Source organism: Rutilus rutilus (genome assembly GCF_951802725.1).
Source record: "Rutilus rutilus genome assembly, chromosome: 20".
Lineage (NCBI taxonomy): Eukaryota > Metazoa > Chordata > Actinopteri > Cypriniformes > Leuciscidae > Rutilus > Rutilus rutilus.
The window spans coordinates 1,922,036-1,936,923 of NC_140225.1; the positions used below are offsets into that span (position 1 = coordinate 1,922,036).

Sequence of the window (14,888 nt, forward strand, 5' to 3'; positions counted from 1 at the left end):
GATTATTACCATTTTCCTGGACATTTTGATTAATTTTTTGGGGCTCAAGGACTAAGGATTCACACATAAAGACAATACTTCTCAAGCATGGACTATTTGATCAAGGACTCTCGGATTAGTGTTATTTTTCTGATTTGACTATTGAGTTATCAATATACTTTGTTGGTTAACCTGCTTATGCCTATCTTTGTCTGATTTCAAGTGTTGATTCAGTTTTTCTCCTTATTCATTAATGCCTTGTGAGTGCCCTTAACTTTTAAGTGACTACTGGTTTACTTAAATTGCAAGCCCAGTTTGTTACATAACACAGCAACTAAAATATTCAGATTATTCGTAGATGTTTTGTTCAAGCTTTCCATCTGGTAAACCCACTTCATGTTGTTTTGCTCCCCTTTTTTTAAAAAGAATTTTGGTGTCATTGAGAAATGATGATGGAAATTGATGCATGTGTTCTTCCATAATGGTCTATAAAATGTATGTATATTGTTAAACATATTTATAAAATAATGTCTGAAGAAGGAATTTCAAACATTCCTGGAAATGGCCCACAAATGTTGTGCATATTAAAGTAATTCATTCTGACACAACACAGTTGCATGAATTTCTTTGAACTCCATATTCATTTTAATATGATGTACTTAAAGTCAAATTTCTAATTAAAATTCAACATTAAAATTTTATCCATTCAAATTTAGGAATCAGAATTCATTCTCACTTCAGTTCTGAATGCTTGTAGAGATATGATTGACCAGTAGATGGCCCTGTTATTTAATATTTCACAGCACCTATAGTTGTTGTACCTTCATGTTGTTTGATACTAACCCCAATTAACTAAAGTAACCATCCAAATCAATTAGTTTACATTCATATTCATCACTTGACAGTGAACGATAATCTGGAATGCTCTCGTGTCACTGTTCATTTGCACACAGTACAGTGAACTTATTGCCAATTATTGTGCCGTTTCAAAGCGAGTGTGATTGTGCCAAAAACAAGGCCTTGTTCTGATGGTCTTTTGGATGGTGTTCAATTATTATATCATCAAAAGATCAATCGCTGATGTTTGTTTAATGTCGCTGCTTTAATTATGCAACATGATGTTAATGGGTAGGACTTCCTGATTTGCTGAGACAATAAGCGTTGTCATGAATATTCATTAGGTTATGTGACTGGATGCTCCATGAAAATAACAAAAAATGTCATAATATTAATTGTAAAAAATGACAAATCCACGAGCCAAGCATTTTCAATCATGAGATGGAAAGAAAGCATTTTTCTTTTTTCCTGTGGAACAGCATATGAATATTTAAACAATGTTCAAACGACACTTTTTCCAGACAAAGTGTGTATATATATATATATATATACAGTACCAGTCAAAAGTTTGGAAACATTACTATTTTTAATGTTTTTGAAAGAAGTCTCTTATGCTCATCAAGCCTGCAGTTAAAAAAAAAAAAAAAAAAAAAAAAAAAGTAATATTATGAAATATTATTACAATTTAAAATTATGGTTCTCTTTTTTAATATACTTTAAAATGTAATTTATTTTTGTGATGCAAAGCTGAATTTTCATCAGCAAGTACTCCAGTCTTTGGTGTCTTATGATCCTTCAGAAATCATTCTAATATGCTGATTTATGATCAATGTTGGAAACAGTTGTGCTGCTTAATATTTTTTTTATAACCTAAGATACTTTTTTCAGGATTATTTGATGAATAAAAGGTTAAAAAGAACTGTATTTATTTAGAATAGAAATCTTTTGTAACAATATACACTACCGTTCAAAAGTTTGGGAACAATAACTATTTTTTTTAAGAAATTAGTACTTTAATTCAACAAGGATGCGTTAAATTGATAAAAGGTGATGGTAACGATTTATATTGTTAGAATTTTTTTTATTTTGAATAAATGCTGTTTTTATGAATAAATGCTGTTAACGTTTTACTCATCAATGAATCCTGAAAAAAGTATTCCAAAAAAATATATTAAACAGCACAACTGTTTCCATCATTGATAATAACTGAGTATCAAATCATCATATTAGAATGATTTCTGAAGGATCATAAGACACCAAAGACTGGAGTACTTGCTGATGAAAATTCAGCTTTGCATCACAAAAATAAATTACATTTTAAAATATATTAAAAAAGAGAACCATTATTTTAAATTGTAATAATATTTCATAATATTACAGTTTTTTTTTTTTTTTTTTTTTTTTTTTTTTACTGCCGGCTTGATGAGCATAAGAGACTTCTTTCAAAAACATTAAAAATAGTAATGTTTCCAAACTTTTGACTGGTACTGTACATACACACACACGATGTTGCAGTGTGACAAAATAAAAATAAAACTATTTTATTGGTTACAGAGTAACAAACGCAAAATCATTTCATTGAAATAACTGCTACACATTTTGTATGTGTGTGAGAAAGAATGTGTCTATGAGTGTGTCTAAGCCATTATTTGGAACCTAAAATAAACCGAATAAGAAAAAACTAACTTTAGTTTTTAAAACTTAACAAAATTTAAATTAATCGTGATTTGCTATACATTTAGTTTAAAATATTGAGTCCCTGGTTAAATTATTTTGTTAACGCGACAGTAATTGAACATTCCTATTTCCATGGCGAAGTGTGTGTGTCACGTGACACGTAGCCTGTCATATTTACAAAACGTAAATCCATCCATTTCTCCATGTAAGACATGTAATTGAGTGGCTAGTGAACAGGGAGAAGACTTTATAGTTCCCTATAGGCTAAAATGTGCATTTGTTGTGAAAAAAAACATCTAAAAATTATTTGAAAGGTTTATTGTTTCGGCTTAGGCTACTAATTGACATCAGTGTTTTTCCTCAAATTATAAATGGTTCGCTAGTACTTCTGTATTTAAATGCCTGAAAAAGAAAAGAAAAAAAAACATTATTTGGTTGAAAACTGTCTGAACGTGTGATAAATGACAACTGATAAGCGCTGCTGAACTCTGGCTCAGTGCCAAAAGTGTGAAAGCAGTAATCAGCGCTGTGATCATGCTCAATGATACAGTGTTATACTACAGTGATTACAACTCTGATCTATAGGTTTAGAACAGACCTGGGCATATTACGGCCCGCGGGCCACATCCGGCCCTTTGTGTGTCCCTGTCCGGCCCAACATAGATTATAAAAATATCTACCGTATTTTCCGCACTATAAGGCGCACCGGATTATAAGGCGCACATTCAATGAATGGCCTATTTTAGAACTATTTTCAGGCGCACCGGATTATAAGGCGCATAGAATAGAAGATACTGCAGTCAAACTCGACGCGTCCGCATGAGCGCGAAGGTAATAAAAAAAACTAATATCCGTCTGCTCGGGCAGATTCGGCTTAACAGCGCGCGCGCCTCCGCATCCGAAGATGCACGACTTTGAGTTTGAATCTGCCCGAGCAGACGGATATTAGTTCATCACACCAGCACCCAGTTTGCGCGTCTAAATCAGTTGTATGGTCTGGTGTTCAGTCTAAAACAAAACAGCTGTGTCAAGTATAAATGCCTCGTCTGTTTGGGGAGTTGCGCGCGCACTCAGTGGAGGCTCGCGCTCTGTTGCCAGGCGACAGTATAAACAAGGTTTAAGTCAGCGGTTGTTACTTTTTATATAAGGCGCTCCGGATTATAAGGCGCACTGTTGTTACATTTCTATAAACCTTTTGTTAGGCTATTCTTTGTTTTTGAAGATTAACAAGTTCAAATTAAATTGCACTGATTCAGTGATTGTTTTTGTTTTATTAGACCTACACACCACAATTTCACTTTTCACAAATTTTCAATTTCACACCTAATATAAACAGAATTTTATTTTAGTTTTATTCTACTGATTACCAGTACCGGCTATTCATAATATATAATTTAGGGAATTGTACAATGGAAGAAAGCTGAGCAGAATTAAGTGTTATTGTTGGTGTGGCCCTCTGACACGATTCAGGTTTCTCATGTGGCCCCTTGTAAAAATTAATTGCCCACCCCTGGTTTAGAAGGTAGGTCAAGTCTTTCCAAGTCACAGGGCTCAAGTCCGAGTAATTGTTGTCAAAGTCTAAGTCGAGTCGCAAGTCATCTTTGATTATGTCAAGTCGAGTCGCAAGTCATCTTTGATTGTCAAGTCGAGTCACAAGTCATCTTTGATTATGTCAAGTCGAGTCGCAAATCATCTTTGATTATGTCAAGTCGAGTCGCAAGTCATCTTTGATTATGTCAAGTCGAGTCGCATGTCATCTTTGATTATGTCAAGTCGAGTTGCAAAGTCATCTTTGATTGTCAAGTCGAGTCGCAAAGTCATCTTTGATTGTAAAGTCGAGTCGCAAGTCATCTTTGATTATGTCGATTGTCAAGTCGAGTTGCAAAGTCATCTTTGATTGTCAAGTCGAGTCGCAAAGTCATCTTTGATTGTCAAGTCGAGTCGCAAAGTCATCTTTGATTGTCAAGTCGAGTCGCAAGTCATCTTTGATTGTCAAGTCGAGTCGCAAGTCATCTTTGATTGTCAAGTCGAGTCGCAAGTCATCTTTGATTGTCAAGTCGAGTCGCAAGTCATCTTTGATTGTCAAGTCGAGTCGCAAAGTCATCTTTGATTGTCAAGTCGAGTCGCAAGTCATCTTTGATTGTCAAGTCGAGTTGCAAAGTCATCTTTGATTGTCAAGTCGAGTCGCAAGTCATCTTTGATTGTCAAGTCGAGTCGCAAGTCATCTTTGATTGTCAAGTCGAGTCGCAAAGTCATCTTTGATTGTCAAGTCGAGTCGCAAGTCATCTTTGATTGTCAAGTCGAGTTGCAAAGTCATCTTTGATTGTCAAGTCGAGTCGCAAGTCATCTTTGATTGTCAAGTCGAGTCGCAAGTCATCTTTGATTGTCAAGTCGAGTCGCAAAGTCATCTTTGATTGTCAAGTCGAGTCGCAAAGTCATCTTTGATTGTCAAGTCGAGTCGCAAGTCATCTTTGATTGTCAAGTCGAGTTGCAAGTCATCTTTGATTGTCAAGTCGAGTCGCAAGTCATCTTTGATTGTCAAGTCGAGTCGCAAGTCATCTTTGATTGTCAAGTCGAGTCGCAAGTCATCTTTGATTGTCAAGTCGAGGCGCAAGTCATATTTGATTGTCAAGTCAGTCGCCAGTCATCTTTGATTGTCAAGTCGAGTAGCAAGTCATATTTGATTGTCGAGTAGCAAGTCATCTTTGATTGTCGAGTCGCAAGTCATCTTTGATTATGTTGAGTCGCAAGTCATCTTTGTCAAGTCGAGTCGCAAATCATCTTTGATTATGTCAAGTCGAGTCGCAAGTCATCTTTGTCAAGTTGAGTTGCAAGTCATCTTTGATTGTCAAGTTGAGTTGCAAGTCATCTTTGATTATGTCGAGTCGCAAGTCATCTTTGATTGTCAAGTCGAGTCGCAAGTCATCTTTGATTGTCAAGTCGAGTCGCAAGTCATCTTTGATTGTCAAGTCGAGTCGCAAGTCATCTTTGATTATGTCAAGTCGAGTCGCAAGTCATCAAATTTGGAACTTGACTCCAAAGAGTGCATTCACACACAAATCGTACAAATCCGTAAAGACATGTGACTCAGCAGCGTCTCAAGTTTGCTTATGAGCTGCGATTTTGCATTTTGCATGGAAACCACGCTTGTGCATTTTTTTTCTCTGATTCGATCATAAACTTGCTCATTATGTACCGTTTCAATAATAAACCGGCATCAATCCCGGGTCGTGTTTGCGTTCACACAGCTGGCGTTCTGGTAATTTCGCGCTGTGTGAAAGGGGCTTAAGTCAAGTCATGCGACTCGAGTCCACACCCCTGCTACACACACACACACACACACACACACACTAACTTGGCTGTTTCAGGCTATGTTTCCCACTGTCAACTAACATCTGTGTCTATATGCAGTAACTTTAATAAGTAGCTAGGCCTACTTTTTAAATGTTAAAGCTCATAGTGTGACAGCTAAACCCGGACTTTAATACACGTACTTTACATGTGGTATATTAGTATTGCTAATCTTTTGTTAATACAGTAACACAAGCAATATAATCTGCATCAGCGTAACAGTTTTAGGGAGGAGCGCGAGCCTCACTCGGACACGCGCTTAATCTTCAGCCAGTCAGTCTCTCTCAGGCAGCTTCAGGTTCGGTTCGGGTCTGGAAATGGGTCGGCAGGGGCAGAGATGGTCAGTGGGGATCCTGCTATTCGGATTGTCAGTGTCTGTTAGCGGGATAACACGACAGGAACTTTTTCCATTCGGGAGGAACGCAGGCGATCAGTCTCTTAATGAAGGGAGCGATGAAACGCACGAGATCAGTCTGGAAAAGCCCGTCACGTTTTACGACGAACAATTCAACAAGATTTACGTGAGTGTTTCAGTTATTAATCATATTCTTCGCGTCTACTGTACTGTGATGCATCTGATTCACATATAATATGACCCTAGAACAACTTACATAAAATTTAATTGCCATATTAATGCGTTATGTTCGTAAAATTGCCCTTCAGGATGCAAGTTACTTTGGTGTGTGTATATAAACTATAAAAAAGCTCTAAAAAAAGTAGTTTAAACCCAAATTTGGGTCAAATAGTGACAAACCCAACCGTTGGGTTAAAAGTTTATTTAAAAAAATTAATCCAACGGTTGGTTTGTCCATGTTTGACCCAAATTTGGGTTGAAACAACCCAGCAATTTTTACACACACATATTTAATGCATACATACACAGTTACACACATTTAATTTCTACATATACATACACACACACACGCATATATATATATATATATATATATATATATATATATATATATATATATATATATATATATATATAATGCATACACACACACACTCATATATACATAATGCATACACACACACACACACACACACACACACACACACACACATACATATATAAATATATAACACACACACACACACACACACGCACACAGCTGTCCAGTGGCAACACTATATGTGTCTACTGTTCGTAGATCAGTCATGGTGTTTTCCAAAGTAAACAGAAAAAAGTATTATAGGTTCACATTGCAAACGCTTTGCTGTTTGTTTTTGCCATGTTTTCTTGCCATCTGATTTTATTGACACAGTACAAGTACAAGTACAATAGCAGCAGATTTGGCAATGAAACAGGCAACACACACAAACAGCTCATTATCCTCCTCCTAAAATAGAAATGTGGTGTTCCAGTGCTAATTAAATAACAGATCATTTAACAAGGTTTGTTTCATCATACAAGTTATTTCAGGTTTGCCCACTGAACGCTGGTTTATTATCCAGTTCGACTGATCTGTCACTATTAATATAGTATGCGGAGTGTAATTTATTGTTTTGGCATTTTATACAGAATAGATGTTATTTTATGCATGCAACATATGCAGTGAGAACAAATGTAGGACAAAGATGTGATTTTATTCACTGAGAATTGAGTGATTGATTGCATTGATGAATCATTAACTATTAGAGTAGGAATGTTTATCACAAAAGTAAAGAGTCAGTTTTGCTCTCATGAGTGATTCTGTAGTTAAAATACTCCAGACACATTCCTGCATATATGTGTATTGATCGGGTGGATTGACTCACGGACCATTTTAGATGTGGTTGGAGGATTCGTACATCTTTATGGAGAATTTTCTCAGAGGATTTGACTAACAATAACATTCATAATTACAATCCCTTGACTGCTTCCTTTCCCACAGGTTTCCTTTGCCAATTTCCTTTCCAGGACAAGCAATTCTTTTTGAGCTGTTGTGGTTCTTACCATGAACTCTTTTTTATTTTAGCAGAATGCATTGCATCTTTTCATAACATAACATAACATTTCTGTTGATTGATTGAAACACTCCAGTGTTTTAGAGCAGATTATGAATGAATGGCAAAGTCACAAGAAGGAATGAGACGTTTCCTTCAGGATTTATAGGAACTCCTGCTGAATAAAAGTGCATGTGTTTGTAGCATTCTGACAACATCTGGAAATGCAGTCAAAGCACGCACATCTGTTTTAGTGAGGCGTTGAACGTTCATTGTACGAATGATTAAAACGTGCATTGCATTCCTCATTAAACTGCTAATTTTTCTACTTTTCTTCATTCATTCTTAACTACAAATGCACTCATGTTAAACTTTGTTTTAAAACGCTTATTTTTCTCAGATGAATATGCTGAGATGATACTATTTAATTTCCAAAAAGGTTTAAATTCAGTCCCTGTGCTTGAATGTAGCCCTATATAGTATGCATTATGCATTTAGCAGACACTTTAATCCAAAGCAACTTGCAGTATGTGGACATATATTGACGTACAGAGTATTCATGAAACAATACCAGGATGACCCACCCGGAAACCTCTTCGAAAACAATCATTTTGTAATTCTCTCGGGTGACGTTGTGGCACAGAAACAACATGCTTTAGCCATAATACCGGATCAGAGAATCTGGTCAAGAATAAGACCATGATTAGGCCTTTGAATTTGTCTGATTTTACTTTGTCTTTGCTGAATAGGCTTTGAGGATTTTACTATCAGAGTAACAAAATATTTGACGTTATGGTCTGGATTTAGAGACACTAGAGACTTTGTCTTCTTTGATATCCTATTATCTACAAAATAAGTCACATTGTGCATTTTGTTGTCATTTGTGTTACATTGCATGTTCAGAGTGTTGTTTTAGTTTAAAACAAATAGTTTCTGTGTTTTTACACTGTGTGTGTGTGTGTGGGTGTTCAACGGACTTTATTCCCTAAACCATCACAAACACACACTCAGTTTCTGTTGATTTTAGTGCACATTTGAGTATTTGCTCTTTTAAAGGTTACTTATTTTGTTTTGATATAAGTTTTAAAGGTTGCAGTAGCATGAGAAAAATAGGGAACTTATTTAGCCCTTTTCTACACACGTGAATATGTATTTACTATTTATTACTACTATTATTCTTTTATTAAACATTATTAAAGGGATGGTTCGGAGTAAAATCACCCGAGGGTCCTTTGCACCATGACCTCGAGCCAAACACCCCCCAGAAGCCTTTATTCCCTTGGTCGAACATTATTAAAGTTAGAGCTTATTTAGAGATATCAGCCGGATGTTTTAGTGCAGGCGCTGTATCTCGTAAATTACCCCACTAATAATGCCTACTTTTTAAAAGTTGAAACAAGAAGTATATTTACAATTTACAAACTTTTATTTTAGATGCGATTAATCGCGATTAATCGATTTGACAGCACTTGTTCAAAAACATTAACGGAGCAAAACATCATTGTGTTCTGGTATTTTACTTATGGTTATTGATTCCCATCATCAGTATCTTCTTCTGTAATATTAGTATTACTATTATATCTCACATCTAGATCAACACCAATGGATTTGCTGCCCTGGAGAAGCCGACAGGAGAGTCAGAGTACCTGGGCAACATGCCGGCCAGTTTTAAGATGATCGCTGCTCTACAAGGCGACCTGGACACCAGCGACGGCGTAGGAAAGGTCTTCTTCCGCCAGGACTCGAGTCCTGCTCTTCTCCAACAGGCGGCCGATCACATCAACAGAGCCTTTCCTGAGGATGATACGGTGAATCCCATCCACGCGCTGGTGGTCACATGGGTGGATGTGGCCTATCATAGGGCTGAGAGCAGAGGAGACGGCCTGGAACACACCGGAAGAGTGAGGTTCAGTTTATTTGTGGGCCGTTACAGTCATTTTAACATGCATTTTTTAATCGTGACCCTGGATCACAAAACCAGTCGCACGGGTATATTTGTGGCAATAGCCAACTATACATTGTATGGGTCAAAATTATCGATTTTTCTTTTATGCCAAAAATCATTAGGATATTAAGTAAAGATCATGTTCCATGAAGATATTTTGTAAATTTCCTACCGTAAATATATATAAAACATTTATTTCTGTGAGTGAATGCAGCACAATCATGACCATAAATGAACAACTTTAAAGGAGATTTTCTCAATGTTTTGATTTTTTTGCACTCTCAGATTCCAGATTTTCAAATAGTCCTATCCTAACAAACCATACATCAATCTTGTACTTTTGTTAGGCTAATTAACACATACTTGCGTAGAGAGTGTTTTGAGCATAAGAATAATGCATCATATTATGACTATCAATGCATGTATCAAACTCACTCGCACTGCAAAGATCACATTCCTATTCCTTACTTTACAGTTTAAATATCTAAAAATGTAAGTTGCAGTAAATGCACTTTAAGCCACAATTAAAGCATAATTGCATAAGATTTTAAGGCTTCATATTGGATTGAATTTTGAATATAAATGACTGAACTCTTTCACTTCTTTTTAATATAAAGAGTTAAAAACAAGTGGAAAAACTCCTGTGTTACTTTAGCGTAATGAATATACTAAGTGTTTAATTGCGATTAATCTCATCTAACATACAATTTTGGACTTTATTCCCTAAACCATCACAAACTTTAACTCCGTTTCTGTTGATTTTAGTGCACATTTGACTGAGTATTTACTCTTTTTATATAAAGGTTTCAGTAGCATGAAAAAATATGGAATTAATGTAGTCCTTTTCTACACAAGAGTGTGCATTTTTAAAATTAATCTAATATTAATTATTAAAAATAATTATAATAATTTTAATATATTTATTAATATTTTATTAATTATAATAATTTATATTAATAATTCATAATTTTATTAATAATTTTGTACAATAGTTTTATTTTAATATTATGAATGACATTTTTAAATATATGTACCATTTTTATTTTATTTTATTTTTAATCCTTTTGTTGTTGTTTTTCTTCTTAATTTTTATATATATATTTATATTTATATGTATGTATCGGTTTTTTTTTTGTCTTAGTAATTTTATCTAAGTACTTCAACTTAAGCTAAATGAAAATTAGAAAGGTTACAATAAAATACGTTTTTTAATCAAATCATTGACTTTGACATTGAAAATGAATGACTTCTGACGCCTTTGTCATTGCAGATTGCTGTACGTGTGAATTACAACAGAGTCATGCATGGATTCAATTGATAGTATAAAAATGCGTTAATAAATCATGTTGTTTAACCTCACAGCGAAATACGTTTCAACTGGTCATTGCTTCTGTGGAGACGATGTCGTACGCGATACTCCTGTACCCGAGAGAGTCGATGCAGTTCACCAGCACAGGCAACGGCTTCACGATGCACGCCGGCTTCAGTAAAGGACAGGAGACATACTTAATCTTCTCCAAGACTCAAGGACCGTACTATCGCATCACAGACGACACCGAGGCATCGGTCAGGAACTTAGCTGAGTAAGTACGGTTGGGGTTTGTGTTGGTCTCATAAGGATAGTTCACCATAAATATTGCCATCATTTATGTACCGTCACTTTTTAATGTTCCAAATCTTCTTCTGTGAAAATGAAATCCAGACATTCTGACGAAGCTTCACGCCATTTCTCCCCATACAATTAGATTATATTGACCACGTCTCCAGCTCCAAAAATGACCAGGAAACACCATAATGCTTCTTAACTTTACACAGTTATTGAACTGAACTGAATCAACACTGAACTGATTTCAGCTGAATAATGACTAGAGCTGCTTTACATTAGAAATTAATTCTATTTGCATTGTTGATCATCGTTATTTTCCTGTTTATCCATGTTTTTGAAACAATCTGTATTGTATAACAGGCTTTATAAGCGAAGTTGACTTGACTTAAACTAATCATAAAAGTAGTCCATGTGACGGATCTGTGTAGAATGAGATTTGAGAGGAATGACGTCTATTCCTCACATAAAACTTCATATGACGTGCAGTTTAGAGTTTGAGTCGTATCAACTGCAAGAAAATGAATTTCTTCATCAGAATTTTTTGTCTTGTTTTCCAGTACAAATATGCAAGATGCATTTACTTGAAATGCAAAATGACTTCAGATATTAAGTCTTGTTTTGTTTTTTTTGTGTGTGAAAAAGGTATCAAAATTAAGGGAGTTTATGCTTTAAAGTCCCCCTGTACTCAATAATTTTATCCCTTGAAACTAAATCACACCAAAATGACATATTTAAACGTTTCTTTCTTGGAAAAAAAAGCTTGAATGTAACTCGACACCCTCACCTCATTTAGTATACGTGGTTCTATGAATATGCAAATGAGCCCCGCCTCCACTCACTCACTCAGCTCAGAGATCCACTGGTTGACGATCACACGTTGATCTGATTGGTTACAAGGTAGTTTGTGACGTCAGAAACACCAGCGATTTCAAAGCGTGTTTTTGAGACTGTCTTTGGTTCACTGCAGTTTTAAGTTGTTGCTTTTATTGAGCCTTGTGGTCGTTTTTGCACATTTTGGAGCTTGACAGAAAAGAACGATATGAAGATTTCTCCATTTATGTCCCACAGAAAATAAATAACAGTGTTAATACTGACACTTTCTATTCTATAGAATTCTATATAAATTTTTTTTTTTTTTTTTTTTTTTACATGTACTGCGTTAGACTAAACTGGGAAGGGTCATAGCACTTGCATATTGTTGTCCTGTTGTTAGTTTGACAGCTTTTATAGTTCTCCTCATTTGTAAGTCGCTTTGGATAAAAGCGTCTGCTAAATGATTCAATGTAAATGTAAATAATGACTGGATTTAAATTTTTAGGTGATTTAATAATGTTTCGGTGGCTTCACTGTTCAGAAGTGTCAATGTACTTTGAGCACATTGTCCCATACTGGTGTTGAATGTGTTTTCCAGGCTGACTAACTCCGGGATACGTGGCGTTTGGGTGTTTGAGATTGGTACGTTCCCCCACTTCACGAACGTCGCCCCTGGAGAAGTGCCAGATTTTCCCCCGGATTCCCACACGGCCAGGACCGCAGGAACACACAACCAGCAAGTCCAGGTCTATCCCGATATCCAACAGGAGAACCTGGGTGGAGTTTACCATCGTCCAGAACACCCTCCTCCCATTCAAGTGCACACGGTTCAGTTCACGCCTCAAGATCCCCAGGTCGTGGAAATCGAGAATGAGGACATCGAGGTGGACGGTCAGCATGAATGCTTTATTTACTAGAATAATGAACAACTTTGTACTTTTCTTGAGCCCGAATGACTCTTATTCTATTGCGTACAGTATTTACATACAACTCCGGTGAATGTGGCGGGCACAGATGCTCCAAGTTTGGCGAATGTAATCCGAGTGGACGATGCTGCCAGTGTAAGCCTGGATACTACGGCAATGGGATTCAATGCGTATCTGATGGTAATGTCTCTATCTAATGGACTTCAGTTCAGTTATTATTGCTTTCATTTCTTTTATAGAATTGTTTTGGTATGATGGGTTATGATCACTGACAGCCTGTGCAAATGTGAATATATGCAGTATATAGATTTAGGACAGCAAAATAAATTAGACTCAAAATTTTTTTTTGTTCTCTGAACCCCTTTGAGATAAAATATTGTTTTATATAAAAACATCGTGGGACCAGCATTCCACAGGCCAACATCAACAACCTGATCAACTCTATGCGAAGGAGATGTGTTGCACTGCGTGAGGCAAATGGTGGTCACACCAGATACTGACTGGTTTTCGGACCCCCCCCCCCCCCAATACAGTAAAACTGCACATTTTAGAGTGGCTTTTTATTGTGGACAGCCCTAAGGCACACCTGTGCAATAATCATGCTGTCTAATCAGCATCTTGATATGCCACACCTGTGAGGTGGACGGATTATCTCGGTAAAGGAGAAGTGCTCACTAACACAGATTTAGACAGATTTGTGAACAATATTTGAGAGAAATAGGCCTTTTGTGTACATAGAAAAAGCCTTAGATATTTGAGTTCAGCTCATTAAAAATGGGGGCATAAACAAAAGTGTTGCGTTTTCAATTTTGTTCAGTGTAGTTGCTGACATCAAAGTCTGTCATATTTTGGGACAAAACATGAATCTGTTACTTGAATACAATATTACTAAAACTAACACAATATTAACTCCATGTTCCTTTTTCCGTTTTCTGTTTTTCCTCTTATCATATTTTTGAGTCTATGCCATTTATGGTGATATTAGTAGATGTCAAATTTGAAATGTATCAAAGGACATTTTTGTTACTTTTATACAGATTTGGTACTGTGTTGAGTCCTGAGAAAAGCCTCGGTCATAATGAGATCTGAACCATCTTTCACAGGGATCCCTCAGAGGATGAATGGTAAAGTGAGCGGCAGGGTGTTCGTGGGAAACTCGCCGGTGCCGGTGGACTTTGCCAGTAACGATCTCCACTCGTATGTGGTGGTTAACGACGGCAGAGCGTATGTGGCCATCAGCGCCATCCCAGCAATCGTGGGCTTCTCTCTTCAGCCGCTGTCATTCGTCGGGGGAGTCATCGGATGGGCTTTTGCACTTCAGCAGCCGGGCTTTAAGAATGGCTTCAGCTTCATTGGTGAGATTTTCATATAGTGAGAAGTCATTGGTGGTGGTTGAGGAGATTCCCACTTCCATATGTAACGTGCTATATAAATGTAACAAATTATTATTGTTATTATAAGTCGTCGATAAAATCCATCTCACTTTAAATGGTAGTGCTATATCAAATGAAAAGAAAATGTAAATTAAATGTTATTTAGATCAGGGTTTTTTAAATGGAAGCTTGTTTCCATCCGAATAAAAAAATCTGAAAGGTTATTATGACTTTTTATCTCGCAGTCCTGACATTTTTTTATGTACCACAATTCGGATTTTATAACTCGCAATAGCGAGTTTATATCTCACAATTTTGAGAAAAAAAGTCACTCACAAATCTGACTTTTTTCTTGTGTGAAATGAAAGTTATAAAGTCAGAATCGTAAGATAAAAAGTTGAAAATACCTTTTTTATTTTATATTCCACGGCGGAAACAAGCTTTTTCAGTGC

General features: G+C 36.2%; 1 protein-coding gene across 1 annotated transcript in view; it reads left to right on the forward strand.

Moving 5' to 3' along the window:
- The first annotated feature begins 5,850 nt into the window (after nucleotides 1-5,850).
- nid1a (nidogen 1a) overlaps nucleotides 5,851-14,888 on the forward strand; it is a 40,751-nt gene continuing 31,713 nt past the window's right edge. The window contains exons 1-6 of the mRNA XM_084391828.1: nucleotides 5,851-6,365; nucleotides 9,366-9,674; nucleotides 11,081-11,301; nucleotides 12,736-13,028; nucleotides 13,115-13,243; nucleotides 14,167-14,418. Coding sequence (XP_084247954.1) covers nucleotides 6,162-6,365; nucleotides 9,366-9,674; nucleotides 11,081-11,301; nucleotides 12,736-13,028; nucleotides 13,115-13,243; nucleotides 14,167-14,418 — 1,408 coding nt within the window. The 5' untranslated portion in view covers nucleotides 5,851-6,161. The remainder of the gene's footprint in view (nucleotides 6,366-9,365; nucleotides 9,675-11,080; nucleotides 11,302-12,735; nucleotides 13,029-13,114; nucleotides 13,244-14,166; nucleotides 14,419-14,888) is intronic.